This window comes from Python bivittatus, unplaced genomic scaffold, assembly GCF_059951505.1.
Source record: "Python bivittatus isolate LINGU-HERP-01145 unplaced genomic scaffold, Pbiv_v1 ctg000980_np1212, whole genome shotgun sequence".
Classification (NCBI taxonomy): domain Eukaryota; kingdom Metazoa; phylum Chordata; class Lepidosauria; order Squamata; family Pythonidae; genus Python; species Python bivittatus.
In genome coordinates, this window is record NW_028277125.1 from 6682689 (window position 1) to 6701987 (window position 19299).

At 45.0% G+C, this 19299-nt stretch overlaps 1 protein-coding gene across 2 annotated transcripts in view; it reads right to left on the reverse strand.

The window, feature by feature from the left end:
* Positions 1-1964: 1964 nt before the first annotated feature.
* The window catches only part of CLCN2 (chloride voltage-gated channel 2), an 80098-nt gene continuing 62763 nt past the window's right edge, over positions 1965-19299 (reverse strand). The window contains exons 17-24 of one of the 2 annotated variants that reach the window (XM_088132305.1): positions 13848-14032; positions 13550-13655; positions 13248-13324; positions 13012-13071; positions 8703-8741; positions 6664-6768; positions 5446-5532; positions 1965-3676 (exon numbers count right to left, since the gene is read on the reverse strand). In XM_088132305.1, the coding sequence (XP_087988431.1) occupies positions 3482-3676; positions 5446-5532; positions 6664-6768; positions 8703-8741; positions 13012-13071; positions 13248-13324; positions 13550-13655; positions 13848-14032 (854 nt within the window). In that variant the 3' untranslated portion in view covers positions 1965-3481. Of the gene's footprint in view, positions 3677-5445; positions 5533-6631; positions 8742-13011; positions 13072-13247; positions 13325-13549; positions 13656-13847; positions 14033-19299 lie in introns of those variants that run through there. The other variant, XM_088132303.1, reaches the window with a different exon arrangement.

Genomic DNA, 19299 nt, shown 5'->3' on the forward strand with positions numbered 1-19299 from the left:
TTCTCATTATTTGCATGTTTATTTCACTGTTCCCTCAAAATTCAAGGTGGCTTACCAGGGGGTCTCTCCTAATATAATCCCCACAACAGCACTGTAAAGTAGGCTGAGTTGAGAGGAAGTCACTGGACAGAGCCACTCAGTGGCCTGAGCATTATGGTCCAAGTGGAAAGGTAAACCGACAGGTGCCCAGCCCAATTCTAGCTTCTTAATCACTACAATGCCGATAACATTGCATTAAACTGCCTCAAATACAGGTGTCCGTGGGGGTGGGGTGGTGTCCAAAAAGTCAAAATGGTGGCCAAAATCATGGGATTGAAGCCCTGTCCCCAGAATTTACCCTTTTTTCCTGATTTGCACAATACACTAAACCCAACAAGTTAGATTTGTAGAACACAGCCAGTAACATACCAACTAGAGTTCACACTAACCAAGCTTACCATGTCAGACAAATGCACTTGCTAACTCTTGACCTGACCTGGTTCAGCATGTTATATGAACCCAGCCAATAGCTCTGATCTTGCCTGGACTTCAAATTGTTCGGGAACATCTTTCCTGTGACTCTAGAGCAGAGTTTCTCAACCTTGGCAACTTTAAGATGTCTGGACGTCCACTCCCAGAATTCCCCAGCCAACAAGTTTTGAGCGATAGTTGAACTTGCTAATCGAGCCATCAGTCAAAACTCCTCAGGTCCCATCCCACAATGAGGAAAGACTGTTGGATGTTCTGCTAGTTGAAGGAAGGAAACAACACCAGAGGAATTCCCCCAGCCATTTCTTTAACATGCTTTGCACATGGTAGATGAGGCCACCACATTTGACAGCAATCCAGAACAGTGGCTAAATTGGCAGGACAGGGTTTGGCAGCCTGCAGGAGAACATGGCAGTGATGCTCAGCTTCTCTGCCAACATCCTGTGGCTCATTTGAAACAAAACGCTTTATAGGTTGCCAAAAAAGAAAAGAAAACCTAACCCAACCCAGGTTCTGATTAATAGATGTGGATTATGGGGGCTGAGTACTTTTAATACCAATCCTAGTGATAAGGCTGTAGGAACCCTGAGACAAAGGGAAACTCCAGATTGTCTTCACTCAGTGACTCCGAGAGACTTCAAGGATAACTCATCCTGTTTTCTTTAGGCATAGTAAGGAAGTGATTTGCCACTGTGTCCTTCTGGAATGTTTTTTTCGACTTTCTGATCTGGCATTTCTGGAAGTCTCCCATCCAGTTACTAACTAGCTGGCACCAGCTGGGATATTTTGGGAGGATTATCTGGAAGACGCGGCTGGCTAGGTCAATTTATGGATGGGGACAAATAATTTATCAAAAGGAGTTCTGGGTTTCTTCCCCTCAAAAGAGAACTCCATCTGGAGGTTAGACATTGAGTGCATTCACATAATATGCTTAACCTGGGTTATTGAGTTAACCCATTTCCTGGATTCCCACAAATGACCTAATTATAGCCCAGCTGGATTTGCACAGCACATAAAAGCCATCTAACTGTGGTTGCCCCTAACAAAGCTTTACATCTGCAAATGCACCTGCTAGGTCTTTATCTCAGCTGGTAAAGGATGTTATGTGAATGCAGCGATGTATAGCAAGAACTTGAGTTAGCAAAGCTTTCTCCAAAGGGGCCTCATCCTGCAGATCCCCTTCCTGCTGTCTGAATTTCCATTCCTATAATCCTGGCCCACATCCTCCCACTAAGTGAGCCATTGTATCGAGAGCAAAAAAGCAGCAGTTGCACATTCATCTTACGCTGCATGGGGCCAGAATCAGGCTCCCAAGAAGTAAAAAATAAAAACAAAAAATAGAGAGAGGCAGCTGCTACAGCAGAAAACAGGAGGAGGTCTGGTCCTCTCATTAGGGGGCTTGAAATGTTCCTGGATATGTGAAGATTTAAAAGTTTGGCTCCAAGGTTATGATCAGCCAGGGAGACTGCTGAATGGAAGACCAGCCTATATAGCTGCAAGGTTTTGCTACAGCTCCCGCTGATTAAGTCTGTTCTTCCCCCGCCCACTTCTCTGGCTGATATTTTTTGTTCCTTCAAGTCATTGTTGACTCCTGGCAACTGCCTGGACTACTCCCTGCAGTTTTCTTGGCAAGATTTCAGAAGAGGTTTGCCCTTGCCTCCTTCTTCCTAGGGCTGAGAGAGAGAGACTGGCCCAAGGTCACCCAGCTGGCTCTGTACCAAGGCAGGACTAGAACTCACGGCCTCCTGGTTTCTAGTTTGATGTCACCACTACACCAAACTGGCTGGCACCCATCCTTCCCTTTCAGGATATTTGTCATCTGGGCCGAGCCAATGAACAAGCCAGGCCCGGTTCCTGCAACCCTCCGTGGCTTAGATACACACCAGACACTCCCTGGTTTATAATATAACTCTATTTGTATTCTTTTCTGTAATTAAATTAATATAGATATATATATAAAAATCTTCGGTATGTACATTTCAGAAGTCATCTCTTTTTTCCTCTCCTCTGCCTGTGGATTCAAGCATCAGTGGGTTCCACAGAGAGAGGAAAGCGGAAGGGAAGCAGTTCAGAATCCCTTCCCTGGAATCTGGAATTCCGGCAGTGGGGAGGAAGGGGGCTGCCAGGCTCAGTAGCTCAAGAGATCCAGTGTTTGCTTTATTCGGGCACCACGTATCATAAAGTCACACCAACAAAACCCCAAACGCCTTCAACCTTATCCATTTCTCTTAAACAGAGAGCTAGTCATACACAGTCCGGCTGGGCAGTGCTTAAGACTTGAAGGGGAAGATCCGGAGCGTGCAAAAGGACGCCCAGAGGTCTCAGCACCTGCGTTAGGAAGTTGCCCACAGAGGCCATGAGGCGTCCATGCATGCCACAAAGTTCCTTTTTCCTTTCAAGCCTGAAGTGTAGCACAGTGACAAGACTGAAGAATACGTAAGGAAGACAGGTGCTAAACCAGCTCCTTCCAGGTGGGGTGGCCCAATCCACCTGCAGAGCTGCTGGGAACAGGTTAATGAGGTCTTCAACTATGCTTGGAGATGGCCCAGGGGAGATGCATGAGCCTTGGGGTACAAGTGACCTGTACTGGGAAGTTGAGATGAGCAGAAGGTATTTTAAAAGACCCACATGAATATCACCCCCCGCCCCGTCTCCATCAACCTCCCTCCTCCTCATCTGACTAGCTCTCACACCAAGGTGGAGCAGAGCTGCTGGACAGTGGGACGATGGGAGAGTGGGGAGGTAAAGTCTTGAATGAACCCTGAGACCAAGAATGGGGCAAATGGTGCAGCTGTCTATGGGTGCACATCCAAGCACAGGGGCCCAGCTTCAAGGTTCAGGATGGAGATCTCCAGTTATTCCAGGAATGGACGATCCTGTTGAAGCAGTCGCCATGGGTCTCCAAGCTGGAATGTGGAGTGAAGGCCTCCACAGAAGAGGTCCAGCTGCCACAGAAACAGTCAAGGCACGGCAATGTTGAACTGTCTCTTGGTTGGCAGGATCTGCTCCATCATCACTGGCATTTGTCATCGCTCTCGGAAGGGCTGGACTCGCGAGGAATGGAGTGTCTTTGCCTCCGATCCCACAGCTGGTGGATTTCAGTGGCCTCCATCTCGCTGCTGCTGGTCGTGCTGTCCCGGAAGCTAGCCAGTGGGGGCCGCACCTTCACGCCTTTGGCAGTGACCGAGCCCTCAATGGCTTTGCGCAGCTGGAAGAGAGGAAAAGGAAGGGATGAAGGGCGACATCAGCATTCATCCAATCCATATTACCTACTCTGGCCAGCAGCTGATGTCCTAGGCAGCCTTTCCCAAAAATTGCTCACAAGGCACTCTGGACTATGACTCCAGTCCAACCAGACCAGCACAGTGGCTGCTATTGGGGAAAATTCTAGTCCCAAACATCTGGAAATTGCTCGGTGGGGGGAGAGAGATGGTGAAAAGCAGGGGACCACATAAAATCTCCTGCTTTTTTGTTTAAGGGGTGGTACTGGGATCCAACCTGGCTTTTATATGTATGCAGAGCACATCAGTTGCCACCAAGTCCCCAACCAGACCTATCTTTGTGAGAATTTGCTAAAGAGAGGGCAGAAATGCAGAGAATGTAAAGATGCATCCATCTTCAATAGACAGAGCCAGGACAAGTGAGAAAAGTCCAGGACTTTTCTTCATGGGGGCAGTGCTGTAAAAAAGGATGCAAAGGATTTGGGTATGAGTTGGTATAAATTCTGTGCCATTTTCCCCACCCATCTGAAGACTGTAAATTGTCTTAAACAGATGCTGCCATGGGTCAGAAAAGCAAAAACAGACAAGCAGACAGCACTCCTTTCATTAGTGCCCCCCATCTTCAGAAAGAGAATTAGCAGAAATATTGAAATTGCTTGTCCCTGAAACACTGCCAGATGAATATAGGGCAACATTTCATGAAGAAACTAGTGGTCACTGAGTTCTTTGGACTGATTAATTCTTGCCTCCTAATACAGAGAGGCAATTTAGTTGTGAAGGCCAACATTCACTACATCTTATCTAAGAAATAAAAAATACAGATATAAAGATGTAACAAATGTTTGCAACCACGAAGCAAGTAGGTCAAGATGACATGACTGAACTTCCACGGAGCTGTCTAACAAGAAAATCTTTTAAAGCATAATAACTTAGTAAAGTTATGAAAACTGACATCTGCTTGCCAGAAGAAAAATCCCCTTTTAATGATTTTTAATGATGCTGATGTTAGAATTACAAGATAGCTGTCTGATACACTCTCCTCAAGCCAGAGGAGAGAATTGCCTAGGCTTTAGTAATGAATGAAATATTTTTTAGGTTAGCTTCCTTCACTGAATTTGTGCTGTCTTTACATACTTTACATATGTTAAGTAAGCTTATGCTGTATCTTGAATAAGATTAAAAACGATATTGACTCTATATCTTCTTCTTTTCAGTTACTGATCCTTCAAACTTTGAGTAAGATGTTCTCGCTCAAAATGGAAGGACTTATTTGGGGATTTTATGATCCTTGCAATAGCAACTCTCAAGGTATCTGCCTTAAACACATTTGGGTGGGATATACAATACCCAGAAAAGGCGTAACTCATGCCACTACTGTTCCTGTGCACAGTAAAGAAATATTTCCTGGTTGACTCATCCTAGACACAAGGAGAAATACTGGGCAGACTAGAATATACTGGGCAATTCCATGCCCAGCGTTCCTTCCTATGCCAGACTCCCTCCAAAGTCAAGGACAGTGTTTTTCAACCTTGGCAACTTTAAGATGGGCGGACTTCAACTCCCAGAATCCTCCATGCTGGCTGGGGGATTCTGGGAGTTGGTCCACCCATCTTAAAGTTGCCAAGGTTGAAAAACACTGATGTAGGATGACTCAACTATAAAACATTTCTTTACCACATACAGGATACGGCACATTGGACAAAACCACCTCTGAAGTGTCGGTGCGCTTGGGGTGACCTTTCTACAAGATACTCACCTCCTTGAGGGACACCATGCCAATCAGGCGCCCGATGCTGGTGACGTATGCGTGGTCCACTCCCAAGAGGGAGAAGATGGTGTGTGTCTGGAAGAGATGGGAACAGGGTCAGCTGGGCATCGCAGCATCTAGGAAAAGGGCACCAACAAGCTCCACCCATATCTTCACATCAACGCAAGGGGGTCTTTGTCCAGGGCACACGGATGCCAACAATACAACAGAGGCTACACTCTCTGCCATTCCTTAGCTTGGACCGAAAGCAAATAATGGAGGAACAGATATAAGAAGCATAAAACCTTGGATGCTGTGTAAAATACGGAGAGAATAGAGGGTTTCCATCCTTCTTGCAGTGTTAAGAAATAGGGATATCTATTAAAACTAAATGTAGGTGCAGAGGGGTCAAAGCAGTCAAGATGGCAGCTACCACATGAAGTTGAAGCCTCAGCCCCGTTTTACATGTGTTGTGGCTGCATGGTTGTGGCCACCATTTTGACTTTTTAGACCCCCCTCCCTACAGACACCCCTGATAGGAAGATTCAGGACCAATTAAAGGAAGTATTTCTTTACACGCCATATTCTTAAATGGAAGAACTGGCTCCCAGTGGAGGTGGTAGGTGATTTAGATGGCTTTCAAAGTCATCTTTGATGGCTTAGCTGGGCAAAGTCCTGGAGGATCAAGTTATTGATGAAGGTTTGCCTGGATGGCGTTTACTAAGGCTGTGTGGTGCTTTGGATCCAATCTCCAAAAGATGTTTCAGAGCACATAGAAGCATAAATGTCCAACTCCTTAAAGCATCCATGTCTTCCACAGCTGCTGTGCAGTTCTGGGAAAAGAGGTGGCTGCTTTAATGTGCTGCAGACAGGTGTCCTGCTCACATGCCCATGTGTTTGAAAGCAATGCAGAGAGCCCTATGAACCACACAAATTAATAGTTTGGCATACGTTTCCCTTATTTTGCAAGACCGATCACTGGAAGAGCTGTGTATGAAATTAAGATTTTTTTTCTTTCCCCTTGACCCGTCTGAAATACAGCTTGGATTAAGCTTCCTTGGGCTTCCAAGATTTTGCTAGAAATGCCTACCAAATGTTCAAGCTTTTTCTCACAGCTACAAAGGCTAGAATCTTAACTTTTAAAACCAGTCAGAGAAGTGGAGAAAGGCTGATGCTGTGTGATGAATGAGCAACTTGTCCAGCTCTGCTTCGGCTCCCACAATCTACCTTGTGCAAAGAAGTGCGTTCTACCAACTGGAAGGGTGCCGGATCAATCTTGCAGTTATTGAAGTTGACCAACTGGTCAAGTTGTCGCTCCTCCCATTCCAGAATCTGCAAGTTCAGGACGTATGTTAATGTAGCAGAACTCAAACCAGATCACATTTATTTTTATTACATTTATATCCCCAATATTTTCCCCAGATGAACAGTTCCAAAACTGTTATATGATTCTCCTCCTCATTTAAATTAGGTAGAGAGATAGTGTCTGGGTCCACACAACATGCTAAACAAGGCTAAAATTGTGATTTGTTAATCTGGGTCTAAGATTTAACGTATTAAAGGAACTGCCATGGACTGGCCCCAAGTCGCCCTCTGAAAATCATGACCGAAGGGATCTAAAACTTGAATCTCTCCTGTTTTAATTTTAAAATCCTAATTATTGCACCACACTGACTTTGGAAGATGTGACTGTTTTCAGATAATACACTTCACTTGGTTCCTGAGTTAGCCTATTTGGGATTTTCATAATCTATGGGATCATAAACTAACCACATTTGCATAAGTGAAGCCACAGAATTTTTAAAAAAGCAACTCTAATCAAGCTTTGCAAGTTATGTGAATCATCTGCTAGGTCTTTATCTGGCCAGCTAAGTGTTTTGTTTGATCGCAGCCAATGTGTGAATAATTTAAAGCAGATAGGTGATTAAGAGGAAGCCTATCTGGTGCAACCACAGGCAAGCCTTGCTAAGTAAATGTCCAGCTCTTAGCAACAGATAAGACAAGCCACCTCCAAGGCTTCTGCTTGTTAATTATTTGCCTTAATTCAGAGAGACGCAGAGATGGATTACTAGGTATCGAGATCTTTATGGACAGCGAATATCAGATCGTTCCCAGTATTTCTTGATTAATGCAATTGCAGCAATCTCGTGCCCTAGTAATGGCAGAGGGCCTATTTCGCACACGGTCCAAGGTTCAATGCCCTGCCTCTCCAGTTCAGGAAGAATCAAGGAAGGGGAGATGTGGAAGACCCTCGCTTCAGATGCTAGAAAGCCACAACTGAGCCGATTTAGAAAAATGCTGTCAGCCCCGCTAGGTAGACCAGACCAGAAAATCAACTCCACAGGAAGACTAGAACTATACTTTACTGAAATAGGCTATAACAACACACTCTTGCAAGTCTGATTGTGTTATACCTCCCCTCCTCCTACTCCAGTGAATCAGGGCGGCGTCTGCCTAAGTCACTTCCGAATGTTATCTTGTTGTTCTGGACTTAAAACATGTTTTACCCCTTTTGTCTAGGTCAGTGTTTCTCAACCTTGGCAACTTTAAGATATGTGACTTCAACTCCCAGAATTCCCCAGCCAACATGTGTGGACCTCAGCTCCTATAATTCCCCAACCAGTATGGGTGGACTTCAACTTGCAGCATGCTGGCTGGGGAATTCTGGGAGCTGAAGTCCACATAACTTAAAGTTGCTAAGGTTGAGACATGGTCTAGGTGACAGTTCCTGCGTCTTTCTCTTACTCATATCCCTCACTCTCTACAAAAGCTGACGTTCTTAACTTCTTCCTCAATAGAGGAAAACATAGGCTTATGGTTCTGAAACCCAAGAGATGTTTGTGATTAATGGTGTTGTGTCATACTCAGTGGCCTTCCCCAACTGATATTCCTTCTAGGGGCATATAACCTATGCTCCCCCCACTGGTATTTTGCTGCATAATTATTGGAGCATGAAAACAGGCACGTTAAGCCTCTTAATACATCCATTTTGCAATGATCCTCGGAGCTCCTGACAATCTCAGTTGCACGGTCTAACATGCACTGATGCCCACTACAGCTGTCAGAGAACCTCCTCAAAGTCTCAGTGCAGAAGGGCATTCTGAGTGTGAACTAGGGCAATAGTTTAAAGCCAAGCCTAAAGTTAGTTTAGGGGACATGAGTCATGGGGGCCACTGAAGAGTCAACAGCATGGCCTTTTCCACTCAAAGGACTCTGTTGGAGTATCTGAGTCAGGATGGGAGTTTTCCTGCATGACGGAGCCTCACCTCTGCTGGGGTCATCTCGCCCACTGGATCAAATTCTTCCTGAAAGAGAAAGAGAGAGAGGGATATTTACCACCGCTAAGCAGCAGAGACCTAGCATGTGGGGAAGGGACATCAAGCGTGCCTGGGCACTGCAAGGGGGTGAGGCCCAGCAGCCTGGGTTGGTGACTAAGAGGTAGCGACTGCAGTCAAACCAGAAGAATCAGGAGGTAGCCAGAGAACTGTACAGCTCTGTATGGACAAAGGGGGCCAAAGGCTCATGCTCCCCTTAATTTAAAGCGGGGCCTATTCACAAGTTACGTTCAATGTGGTAAAGCCACCACAAGGTAATTTTTACCATGCCAATATTGCACAATAAATACGTTGTCTCAATGTGCCCTCGTGTGGCAAGAGCTGGTATTTACATTATCAGATGAAATCCTTCTACCACTCCCTTGCCCTCGTCACACAAGGACTTCTTTATAGGCCTAGCTGGACCATTTGGATTGCAAAGCAATTTTCTTACCGGGACGGACACTGAGGCCTGACCACTAGGCTCCCGTTTGGGCATGACAAGCCCCTTGATTGACTGCAATGTTCCCTGCCTCACTGACAGGTCTCAGATGCCCTCTGTGCTGGAGTGTTGCGACATGCTCAACATGGGGCAACCCTTGGAAAGGGTTATACAATAGGTTGCAACTGGTGGAAAAAATGGCAGGTAGATCGTATGATGTTTGTCCTGAAAGCGTAGGCATTAAGGCAGTGTTTCTCAACCTTGGCAACTTTAAGATGTGTGGACTTCAACTCCCAGAATTCCCCAGCCAGCATGGCTGAAGTCCATACATCTTAAAGTTGCCAAGGTTGAGAAACACTGAATTGAGGCCTTGGAATTGACCTTTAAATAACTGAATTATTTAGGGCCTGCACATGACAATTTCAGACAGTGTTGCTCTCTGTTGAAATCTGCAGGTGAGGCCCTTCTGCAGATGTGCCCAGAGGCAACGGGAAAAGGACTTCTCCTGTGTTGCTCCCAAGCTCTGGAAAGCATTTCCTTGGGAACTGTGCTGGCCCCCTTTTCTCAGTAGTTAGGAAATCTGTAAACATGTCTCTTTTTCCTCAGGCTTTTTCGATGAGTGTCATTATCAACTGAAGTGTTAACGAGAACATTAAAAAATATGTTTGGTTTTTGTCAGTTTTATTAAGTTGGCAAAGTAGAAAGGCGGAATGGAAATCAAATATATGAATGGATCCATAGCATGTGCTATGAATGGACTTCTAAGTCTTTAGCAGCCGCAGTTAAATGTATGGTGTGAACCGTGGCTGAGTTCACATGACACACTGACCCAGATCAGGCAAAGATCTAAGAGATGCCTCCATGAACTTGGTAAGTTGGGTTTGCTCATTGGTTTGATGAGCAAACAAATTTGTTCAGTGTGTTGTGCTAGTCCCACCTGTTTATGGTTCAGTGCATTATGCAAACCCACATTATGGATGAAATCAATAACCGGGTTAAGCATGTCGTGTGAATGCAGCACAAGGATCTCCTGAATCTTATCTTCTCCTAGGTCCATGTGTTTTCGCCTGTTTGTCACAGGTCTCACAAGGGTTCTAGAGAAATAGTTCCTAATGCAAACAGTTGCACGTAAGAAAGTGCAATGCCTCCTCTTCAAGGGCTGAAATGTTTCAGAAAATACTGGAATGTTCCATTATTTTTTATTCCCACTGTTCCAGGGACATACAAGCAAATTTCCTAAGAGTATGCAGAACGCTTCCTTCTAGAAAACTAACAGGCCGTCTCTGGAACAGCTGAAGTGGCATGGTCCGGAAAGAAAATGGAAATTTCTGGCATTCCCTGGAATGCTAGGCTGCGGACATCCCTAATCTGAAGATGCTATGCGGCTACTCTGTTAAGGAGAGAAACTTGTTTCCCCTGGTTTTAAAAAAGACAAAAACAGCAGTGGGAAACAGGGCAGGGTAATAAATGGAAGATACCCTTGCCTGTATTCCTGTAAATTCAGTGATGTTTATGCAATTACACAAGACTTGAGACCCCTCTTTGATACAAGGCAACTTCCCGGTCCCTGTCCTCTGGATACAACTCTAACTGATCAAGGACCTTTTCCGAATGCGGTGCCTTGAATCATACCCAAGACCTTTGCAGAATCCAGGGGAGTGACTTTGTTATCTGATGCTTCTGTCAATATAGCCTAATGTTGTATTAGCATCTTTAGCAACTCAACTGCATCACTGTGGACGTCACAGTGAAGATTTAACTGCAAAGAGCTATGTTTGTTGAACCAATTTCTCTTTTGAAAATGCATTCTGGACGTCAAGATTCCTGTACACCCAGGAATCTGTTTCATATGTTTCTTGCAAGAAAATGAAGCATCATAAACCAAACTAGGATAAAAAGCTTGAATAGCCAAAATTCACCCAGCAGAATATCTCCATTTCAGCCCATTCACAATCTTGTTAGAGACAGGCAGAGAATTACCAAAATTACTTTCACGTCGCAGATTTATTTTCAGGATAGAAAGATGGAAAAAGTGCAAATGAGGCAGAGAAACTAACACTTCTGAGGCAAGAATGAAGGCAACAAATATTTATGATTGGCTGTTCCAGATAAGATGACTTTATAAATCAACTAGTATGTCAAAGGGAGAGAGGTTTGTTTCAGGCTGCTGCAAAGAGAAAAACACAATCAAAACAGGAGGCTGAACTGTGCTGAAGGCACTTGAGGTTGAGATGCATTACAGCAATGTGTCTCAGCCTTAGCAACTCTAAGATGTGTGTGGTTCTTCAACACATTTTAAAGTTGCCAAGGTTGAGAAGCACTGTATTAGGGGAATTCTAACATTTGCTCTAAACAATCCTGAATTTGGTTCTCCCATACAAACCATCCTGCAAGAATGCCAAGCATATTGCTCCAAGTGTTGGATAGCCCGATGCTTTTGGGAAGCACAAAAACAGCTGGAATTTCCCCAATGTCTGGCACTATAGATACTCCGTTTGAACTGGAGTCCTATTTAGCTCCCACAATTAAGCGTGCACTGCGTGTGCCTCTTCATCGGTAGATGTGGCAAGTTATTTTCTATAGATCTTTGTTTGCACAGTATTGTGTGAGCACAGTTGGAGTAAAACGGTGCTTTGGTTCTTTACATGTACTGGGCAAACTATAGCTATGCTGGTGGATACGGTCCTTATCATTGGGAAAAAATATTGCTAAAGGACTGAGCGAAAGGGGAAGACCAAGAAAGTTATGGTGGGGTAGAGTTGATGGGATCCTCCACAAAAATAGAGAGGAGAGAATTTTAAAGAACAACAGGTCACATGGGGATGTGGTATAAGCAAGGATGATTTGCAAGATAAAATGGTATGGAGAAATATAATAAATGGTATTGCTGTAAACCAAATTTAGTTCTATTTCCCTTGCCTATCTTAGGCTCTTAATTTCTTTAGCTTATTTCTTACTCCTTTCCAGCACTTTGCGTAACATGGCTTCCCCAAAGGGCACTGCATACTGGTTTGTATGGTATGAACATATATTATCATGTTACCTAGTTGGGTAATGGCACTGATGACATTACCTAGTTGAGTAATGAAACGTCTGCAAGCAAACCACCAGGCTCAGAGAGTACCAAGGACTCCACATATATCATTAAATAACTGGCCAAATTTTCTGCTGCTTTAAAAAAAATTCATTTCAACTACTGGTGCTCACTAGATCTTACAGTATCAGTATGCTGGTCTATGGCCATTATAAAGATCTGAGTTGACCTGATTACAGTCTCGAGAGCGTTTTCATAGGTTTGGTATGCGTTGCATAAAGAAATGCTTTCTTTTGTCAGCCCCCAACCTATTACACATCAAACCTTCACTGTATGACCCTCCAGTCCCACCCCTACATTTTAGGACCAGAAGTGGGACTGGTCCTTTCAGGTTTACGAGATAATTACTCCACTTTAACAAAGAATGATTCAGGGGCGTCCCCAAGAGGGAGGTATCAAGAAAGTCAAGATGGTACTTGCAATTACTGGATCAAAACCCCACAATCAGGTAAAAAAGTGATGGGGCTTTGATTTACCATTTTTACATTTTTTAACACCCACCCACACCCAGATATATGTAGGACGGAAGGAAAGGAACTCAAATTCGGACTTTTCATTCCAGAGGGCAAGTTCTCTTGAGATGGAGAGCTTTGTTCATAAGCCCTGAGGACCCCAAACCTTCAGCACAGTCCTAACCTTCTACAGCCACCTTAAAGGCAAATCTAGTTTCCAGTTCCTCTGATTTTTGGAAGGAGAGGGATGGATATGGAGCGGCCCACACTTACCACCACAGAAATGCGGACGCGTTTCGACTTGTGCTTTTCGGACACACTCGAATTCTCCTCCTTTTAATTTTTACCAGGAGAACAAAACAAATGGGGGGAGAGAGAAAACAATTACAGGAGGGGAATGGCTAGGCGGGGGCAAGTCTGCCATGTCAGGGAGTGAGCAGAGGCCTGGGAGGTGAAGACTTTTTGCTCAAAGATGCAGCGGGATGGGGGGATAAAAACAGGGGACTCACCTCTGTCGACTCTGCTGTTGAGTTGTTGGCGCAAAAAAGGTTCCTCAAGGTGATCCCTGGAGTCTCTGTCATCCCGGCTGCCCCCAAAGAGAGAGACCCCACAATTAGTCAGAGGGTAGCTGGGAGGGAACGCAAGTCCCGCGTTGTGCGGAGGACTAGATTCTTGAAGCTCACAGTTAGAGACAAATGCACGCAGGCAGTTTGGGAAGCAGAAAGGCCCTCTGAGGTCAAGCTGCGTAGTTTGCCTTGCAGTGTGGAGAACTCAGTGGGACTGTTTTAGAGCAAAAGAGCTTTTCTGTCACCTGAAGGGTTTTCCGATAAAGTGCTGGGGACCCGTTTCAGAGCCGGCTTCAGGGGTTTGCGGGATTCGCTTTGTGGAGGGAGGAACGAGGATTCCTCTGGCACAATCTGTTTGGAGAAGAGGCAGGAAAAAGAGGAAATTAGAAAGGGGCTTGACTCCAGCTCGGTTGCTCTGCACCCCAGTAGGATGGCAGTAGGCCACTATGCGGCTGTTCCCCATTTCGCAACGGTTTTTAGTTCTTTACGGAACTGAAGGTGTTGGCAAAGTCACCCTTAGTTTAGAGAAGGGGCCTTGGTCACCTGAAAGCGCACTCCCATGTCTGGCACGTGGTGCGGCTCCTTGCCTTCCTGGCTCTTCTCGGGGGCCCGGTGCTCCAGCTGGGCTTTCTCCTGCATAAACTGCCGGCGGCGAACGTAGCTCAGCTGGTCGTTGAGGAGGGAGTCAATCTGAGCGCGGTCAACGGATCCTAGCAGGATCATGGATTCTGCAAAGAGAACCCAATGGAATCAATTTTCTGGACCAAGGACAAATGGTGGACGCAACACGCAGGCTGCATTCACGCCACATACTGTATTTAGCCAAGTCAGGTAAAGTCTTAGGAGACACATTTGCCAGCATGCTAAGCTGGCTTAGTTTTATCCTTGACTTCCAGCTTAGCAAGTTGGGCAAACCCAAACCATTTCTGGTTCCATCAACTGGGAGAACTAAAAAATGGGTTAATTCTCTGTTTTTGAAATAATCCAAAGGTAGAGATAAAGTTTAGTAGAGAGGCAAGGAGACTCAGAGGATATTGGCTGTGACGTCTGCTGCCTAGGAAATTGGTGCAAGGTGGATTTATGTACGTGAAGCTCTTTCATGAGAGGGAAAATCCTGCCCCATTGAAGCTCTCTTGTCATTTGGAAGCTCTCTTCTTCATCCCATTTATTTGGTCGTGCACAGCTCCCGTTCGTAGCAGGAAGATTGCCCTAACCCCCTGCTGCACATGAAATGTAACTTTGCTTGCTCCTCCAAAGGCCAAACTATTGCTACAAGGATTGTTGCAAAGTTGAATTGCACACACAACGGGGCTGCAGAGGAATGGAAAGCTTCCTGTCCTTTCCACAGCAAGTCTGAAGTCGCTGTGCTTAAAGCCTCTCCATTATATTCAGAGATAACAGATTGTACAAATACCACAGAACAGGTTGAGGAGAGATGCCCTCATGTTCCAAAACTTACAAAAAGGTCCTGAACTAAGGAACGGGCAAAAGAGGGTTGTTGAACATCTCACCCTGCTCTATGTGTTGCTTGTCAGAATGATAACGTATCTCAGCATTGCTTTTGCAGTTGGTAACATTAGATATCATAGCCCAATTTTGAGTATATATCATCAAGTCATTCCTGACTCTTAGCAACCACATAGACAGACTTTCTCCAAGAAATCCGTCCCTAACCTGATCCTTCAGGTCTTCTAACAGTGCACCCATCACCACCATAGCTAAGTCCCTCCACCTTGCTGCTGGTCGTCCTCTTCTTCTCTTTCCTCCCCCATTAAACAAACCAACCCAGAGTTCTCACTCGAGGCACAAATGACAGATTGTACAAATACCACAGAACAGGTTGAGGAGAGATGCCCTCATGTTCCAAATTATCCTGCTTTGGACACACTATGTGAAGACCCAGCTCTCTGGAGAAGGCTCCGATGTTGGGAAAGGTGGAAGGAAAGAGAAGAAGAGGATGATCGCCAGTTTGTTTTCTTGGCTCTCCAAGGTATTCTCAGGAGTCTCCTCCAACACCAAAATTCAAAAGCATCAATACTATGGGCATGATATTAAGACTTGGTCAATAGAGTCTCCCCAGAAGATTTTATTGATGCAGCCACTTTAGTGGGCTTTGCCTGGTTTTCTCACTTCAAACCAACAGGTGGGTGTATAAATCTTCCTGTGAATGCCAACATGGAAGATTCTGCCTAGCATGAGTTGAGGCAGGGGGCTGATGTGATTGCCCAGCCCTTCATTTCTGTACTCTTTGCTTTCCAGACCTAGGAGGAGGAGAGCCGCCTTTGTTAGTTTCTAGTAGCAAAAAAATCAGGAGGAGTCTAGTAGCGCCTTTTCCAACTAACAAATGTTATTAGAAGGCATACGTTTACATGGGCTCACATCTGTTCATGAAATCTGATAAAACGAGTTGCAGTCACAAAAGCTTCTGCCTTTTAATGAAAGCTGTTAGTCGGAAAACGTGCTACCGGACTCCTGCCTCTTTGCCTTTCAGCAACCTTTGGACTGACGTAAGCCACCAAAACCCAAATAGAGTCTCTCTGCTGCAGTTTAGGGTCCCCTAGATAATGGAGGTCAAACTAAAGCAGGCTGCTGTCGTCCACACTCAGAGACGTTTCTGGAGATAACACATTCCCTACATCTTAAAGGCCTACAGCACTGGGCACCAGAAGCAGAGTCTTGACCACACATCAAGACATTGATGGACATTTTTAACCCCCCACCCTGAATGAATGAATGAATGAATGAATGAATGAATGAATGAATGAATGAATGAATGAATGGCTCAGGAAAGGCCTCTATTTGAGGTCAGGCAAAGCAGGGGTGATTAGAGACTTCACTGTATAGAATTCAACCATCTCCACTCTTCTATTCAACAATAGCAGAATTGATTCAGGACCCTTCCAGATGCTGGAAGATGCTGGATATTTTACTGTTCCGTAAACAGAAGGGTTTTCTAAGCAGAATTCAGCACCCTGAAGATCTCCGCCTTTGTTACTGTCATTGCTTCTGACAATTTAAAATTTTGTAGCCACCCTGGGGACAAGGTAAGGAAAAATCCCTGTCCTTTTCCGCTCTTCCTGTGAGATGCAGACTAAACAAAACATGGGCAAAACTACTAATTTGGATGACTAATACGGGGCCGCAATTGTTGGTAATTCTTTGTAAGAGAAGAACAGATGCGGTTCAAAGCACAGCTGGGAGAGGCTCTGTTATGCCAGTGCAGGAAGCAAATCGTGGTGGGGAGACCTGGGGCGGTGGGTAAGAGCATGCAAAAAAGTCCAAAGGCTGGATCAGGCCAAGGGCTCGTGTAGGTCAGCATTCTGGGTCCCACAAGGCCCATCTAATGCATCGGAGAAGGAAACAATCCTCTTCTACTGTAGTTCTCCAGGAGCTGATGCTTAAGATATACTGCTTGTAATTCTGGAACCACAACACGTGAGTCTCTACACCAGTGTTCCTCAACCTGGGGAACTTTAAGATGTGTGAACTTCAGCTCCCAGAATTCTGGGTGGGGAATTCTGGGAGTTGAAGTCCACACATCTTAAAGTTCCCCAGGTTGAGGAACACTGCTCTAGACTGGAGAATGCCCGCCATCATTTGGAAGAACATCTGCCTATGTGCTTCGTAAGGAAGGAAAGCAAAATCTGGAAGGCCATGAAGGCATGTCTGGTGCCTCACGACTGATCTGGTCCATCTCATCTTGGATTTCTACTACAAGCAAGGATAAACTGGGCCTTCAAGGAGAAAACATATCAGCAATCCATATCGATTGCTGATCTTCTCCGAACCACCTGCATTGGTCTTTCCTTCTCCATCCAAACTTTGCAAATTGCCATGGCAACCTGTCATTTTCTGTTGCCGTGGTTGCTGTAAATGAGGGCTGCAAATAGCAGGAGCCAGCAGTGTCACTGCAGAAGAGCTGGAAGAGGGTGCAAAGTGAGGGGGCTCAGGGATGGGGTGGAGAATCAAGCCCCCCTTGTTTTATAAATTGCTACGGAGGAGGGAGGGCGCAGGTCATTCCGTGACAGTTAGCACCTGGCTGGCCTTGGAAGCCACACCGAGTCAGCCTAGTTAGTACCTGGATGGGAGGCCACCAGGAAATTCTCTAGGCTGCAGGCTAGTCCAGAAAGTTGAAAAAAGCATTTCAGAAAAAGGAAACAATTGCAAGAAAATGCATGGATGTATTTACGGAATCAGCAGGGACTGCGGTGGACTCAAGGAAGCCTTCACCTTTTCAACATCGGAATGAGAGAATTATGTGGCTGTAAACATCCAGAGGGACAATGCGCCGATGCCCAAATCCAGTGTGCGAGTTCATGCATGTAAGGGCACCTGCACGAACTAAGCTGAGCCTCTCTAAATTTCTGACTCCAAGGTCCAAAAGTGGATAGCACAATGAAATATTTAAGTTACGTGCATCGTGTTAGGTCTGCTGGGCACTTGGATACCAAAGGATCTCAGAATGTGATTTATTTGGAACAGTTTCCCATGACAGAGAGAAAACATAAGTGACCAGGGACTGGGGCTATGAAGGGCATTTAGCACATTCTGCTCTTCAGAGGTGACAACATTTTCAGCAGCATTTCTCAGTGCATTCTTGGATTTGGCCCAGAGCAGCCTAGGAGGATGGTGGTAGACCAAGAGGGCTGAATCCTTTTTGGCACTTTTCAGAAGAATCAGACCAGAGAAAGACTTAGCAACTGCATTTCCACAACATGCTAGGCTTAGTTAGCGTTCCTGTTGGTGGTTGGCTTTTACAGCATAGCATCTTTTATGAAGATGCTTTTATAACCTCTTGGTTAGCTGATGGTTCAATGTATTGTGAGAACGCAGAGTATTAGTTAAGAAGTCGGTTCAGTGTGTTTTGTGAAGATTGGCACAGAATTACTGCAAATGACTTTACATTGTAAACCAGATGCTCAGGTGGTGTGCTATCCTAAACCTTTTCTCTCCAAAATACTGGGTTTCAACTCTATGAAAGCGTTGTAAAATCAAATAGAAAAGGGGCAAAAGGAAGATTGTTTTATACAAGTGCAAAGGAAGATTGTTTTTCTTCCTTTGTTATATTTCATATAATCAAAAAACACAAGGGAGGGAGGGAGGGAGGGGGGAAGGAGGGAGGGAGGAAGAGGGAGGGAGAGAAAGAAGGAAAGACGGAAAGAAGGAAGGAAGGAAGGAAGGAAGGAAGGAAGGAAGGAAGGAAGGAAGGAAGGAAGGAAGGAAGGAAGGAAGGAAGGAAGGAAGGAAGGAAGGAAGGAAATCAGTCAATGGTGCTCAAAACTGGAAAAGGTTTTGTTGAAAATGTTGAGATTCTGCTCCAAATGATGATTAAATACCATAATATATGTTCTGTGACAGAATGGATACATGCACACAAACCATTTCGCCCAGTTCCTGAATTAACCAATTTTCTGGGGTTGCACAATACACTGAACCATAAACTAATCAAATAGTCTGGATTCACACAAGCTACCTAAAAGTTAACCAAGATTAACACTATTAAAGTTTAGCATGTTGTGCAGATGCAGGCACGAGGCCTTTAACTGACTTGGTTCAGTGTGTTGTGTGAACGCAGCTGATGAAGTCCTTGTCTTCCCAGTTGAGAGTATCAACACCCAGCTCCGTAAGGATGCTCAAGGGATAATACAGAGGCGAGGTCAGATGTGCCATAGTCTAGTGGAGAACCTTTGTTGCCATCATGTCCTTCTGGCTGAATAACACAAAAACAACTAATCAAGCTTGATCTAAAAGGAACTTTAAAAATATCGCGTTGCCAATTATGTTTTGAATGGATAATCCCCACCCACCCACCCATCTTGCTTCCAATTCAGCTACAACTTGAAGCCTTTTGATTTTGTTATAATTTGGACTAAATGATGTCAGTAGCTTTTCTGTTGACTCACCAATCGATAAAGCATTAGGAAAATAGCACATTGCATCAGCTCCTTTGGAAGAGGCGTTGGGACAGATGCGGAGTATCTATATTTGTCACAAT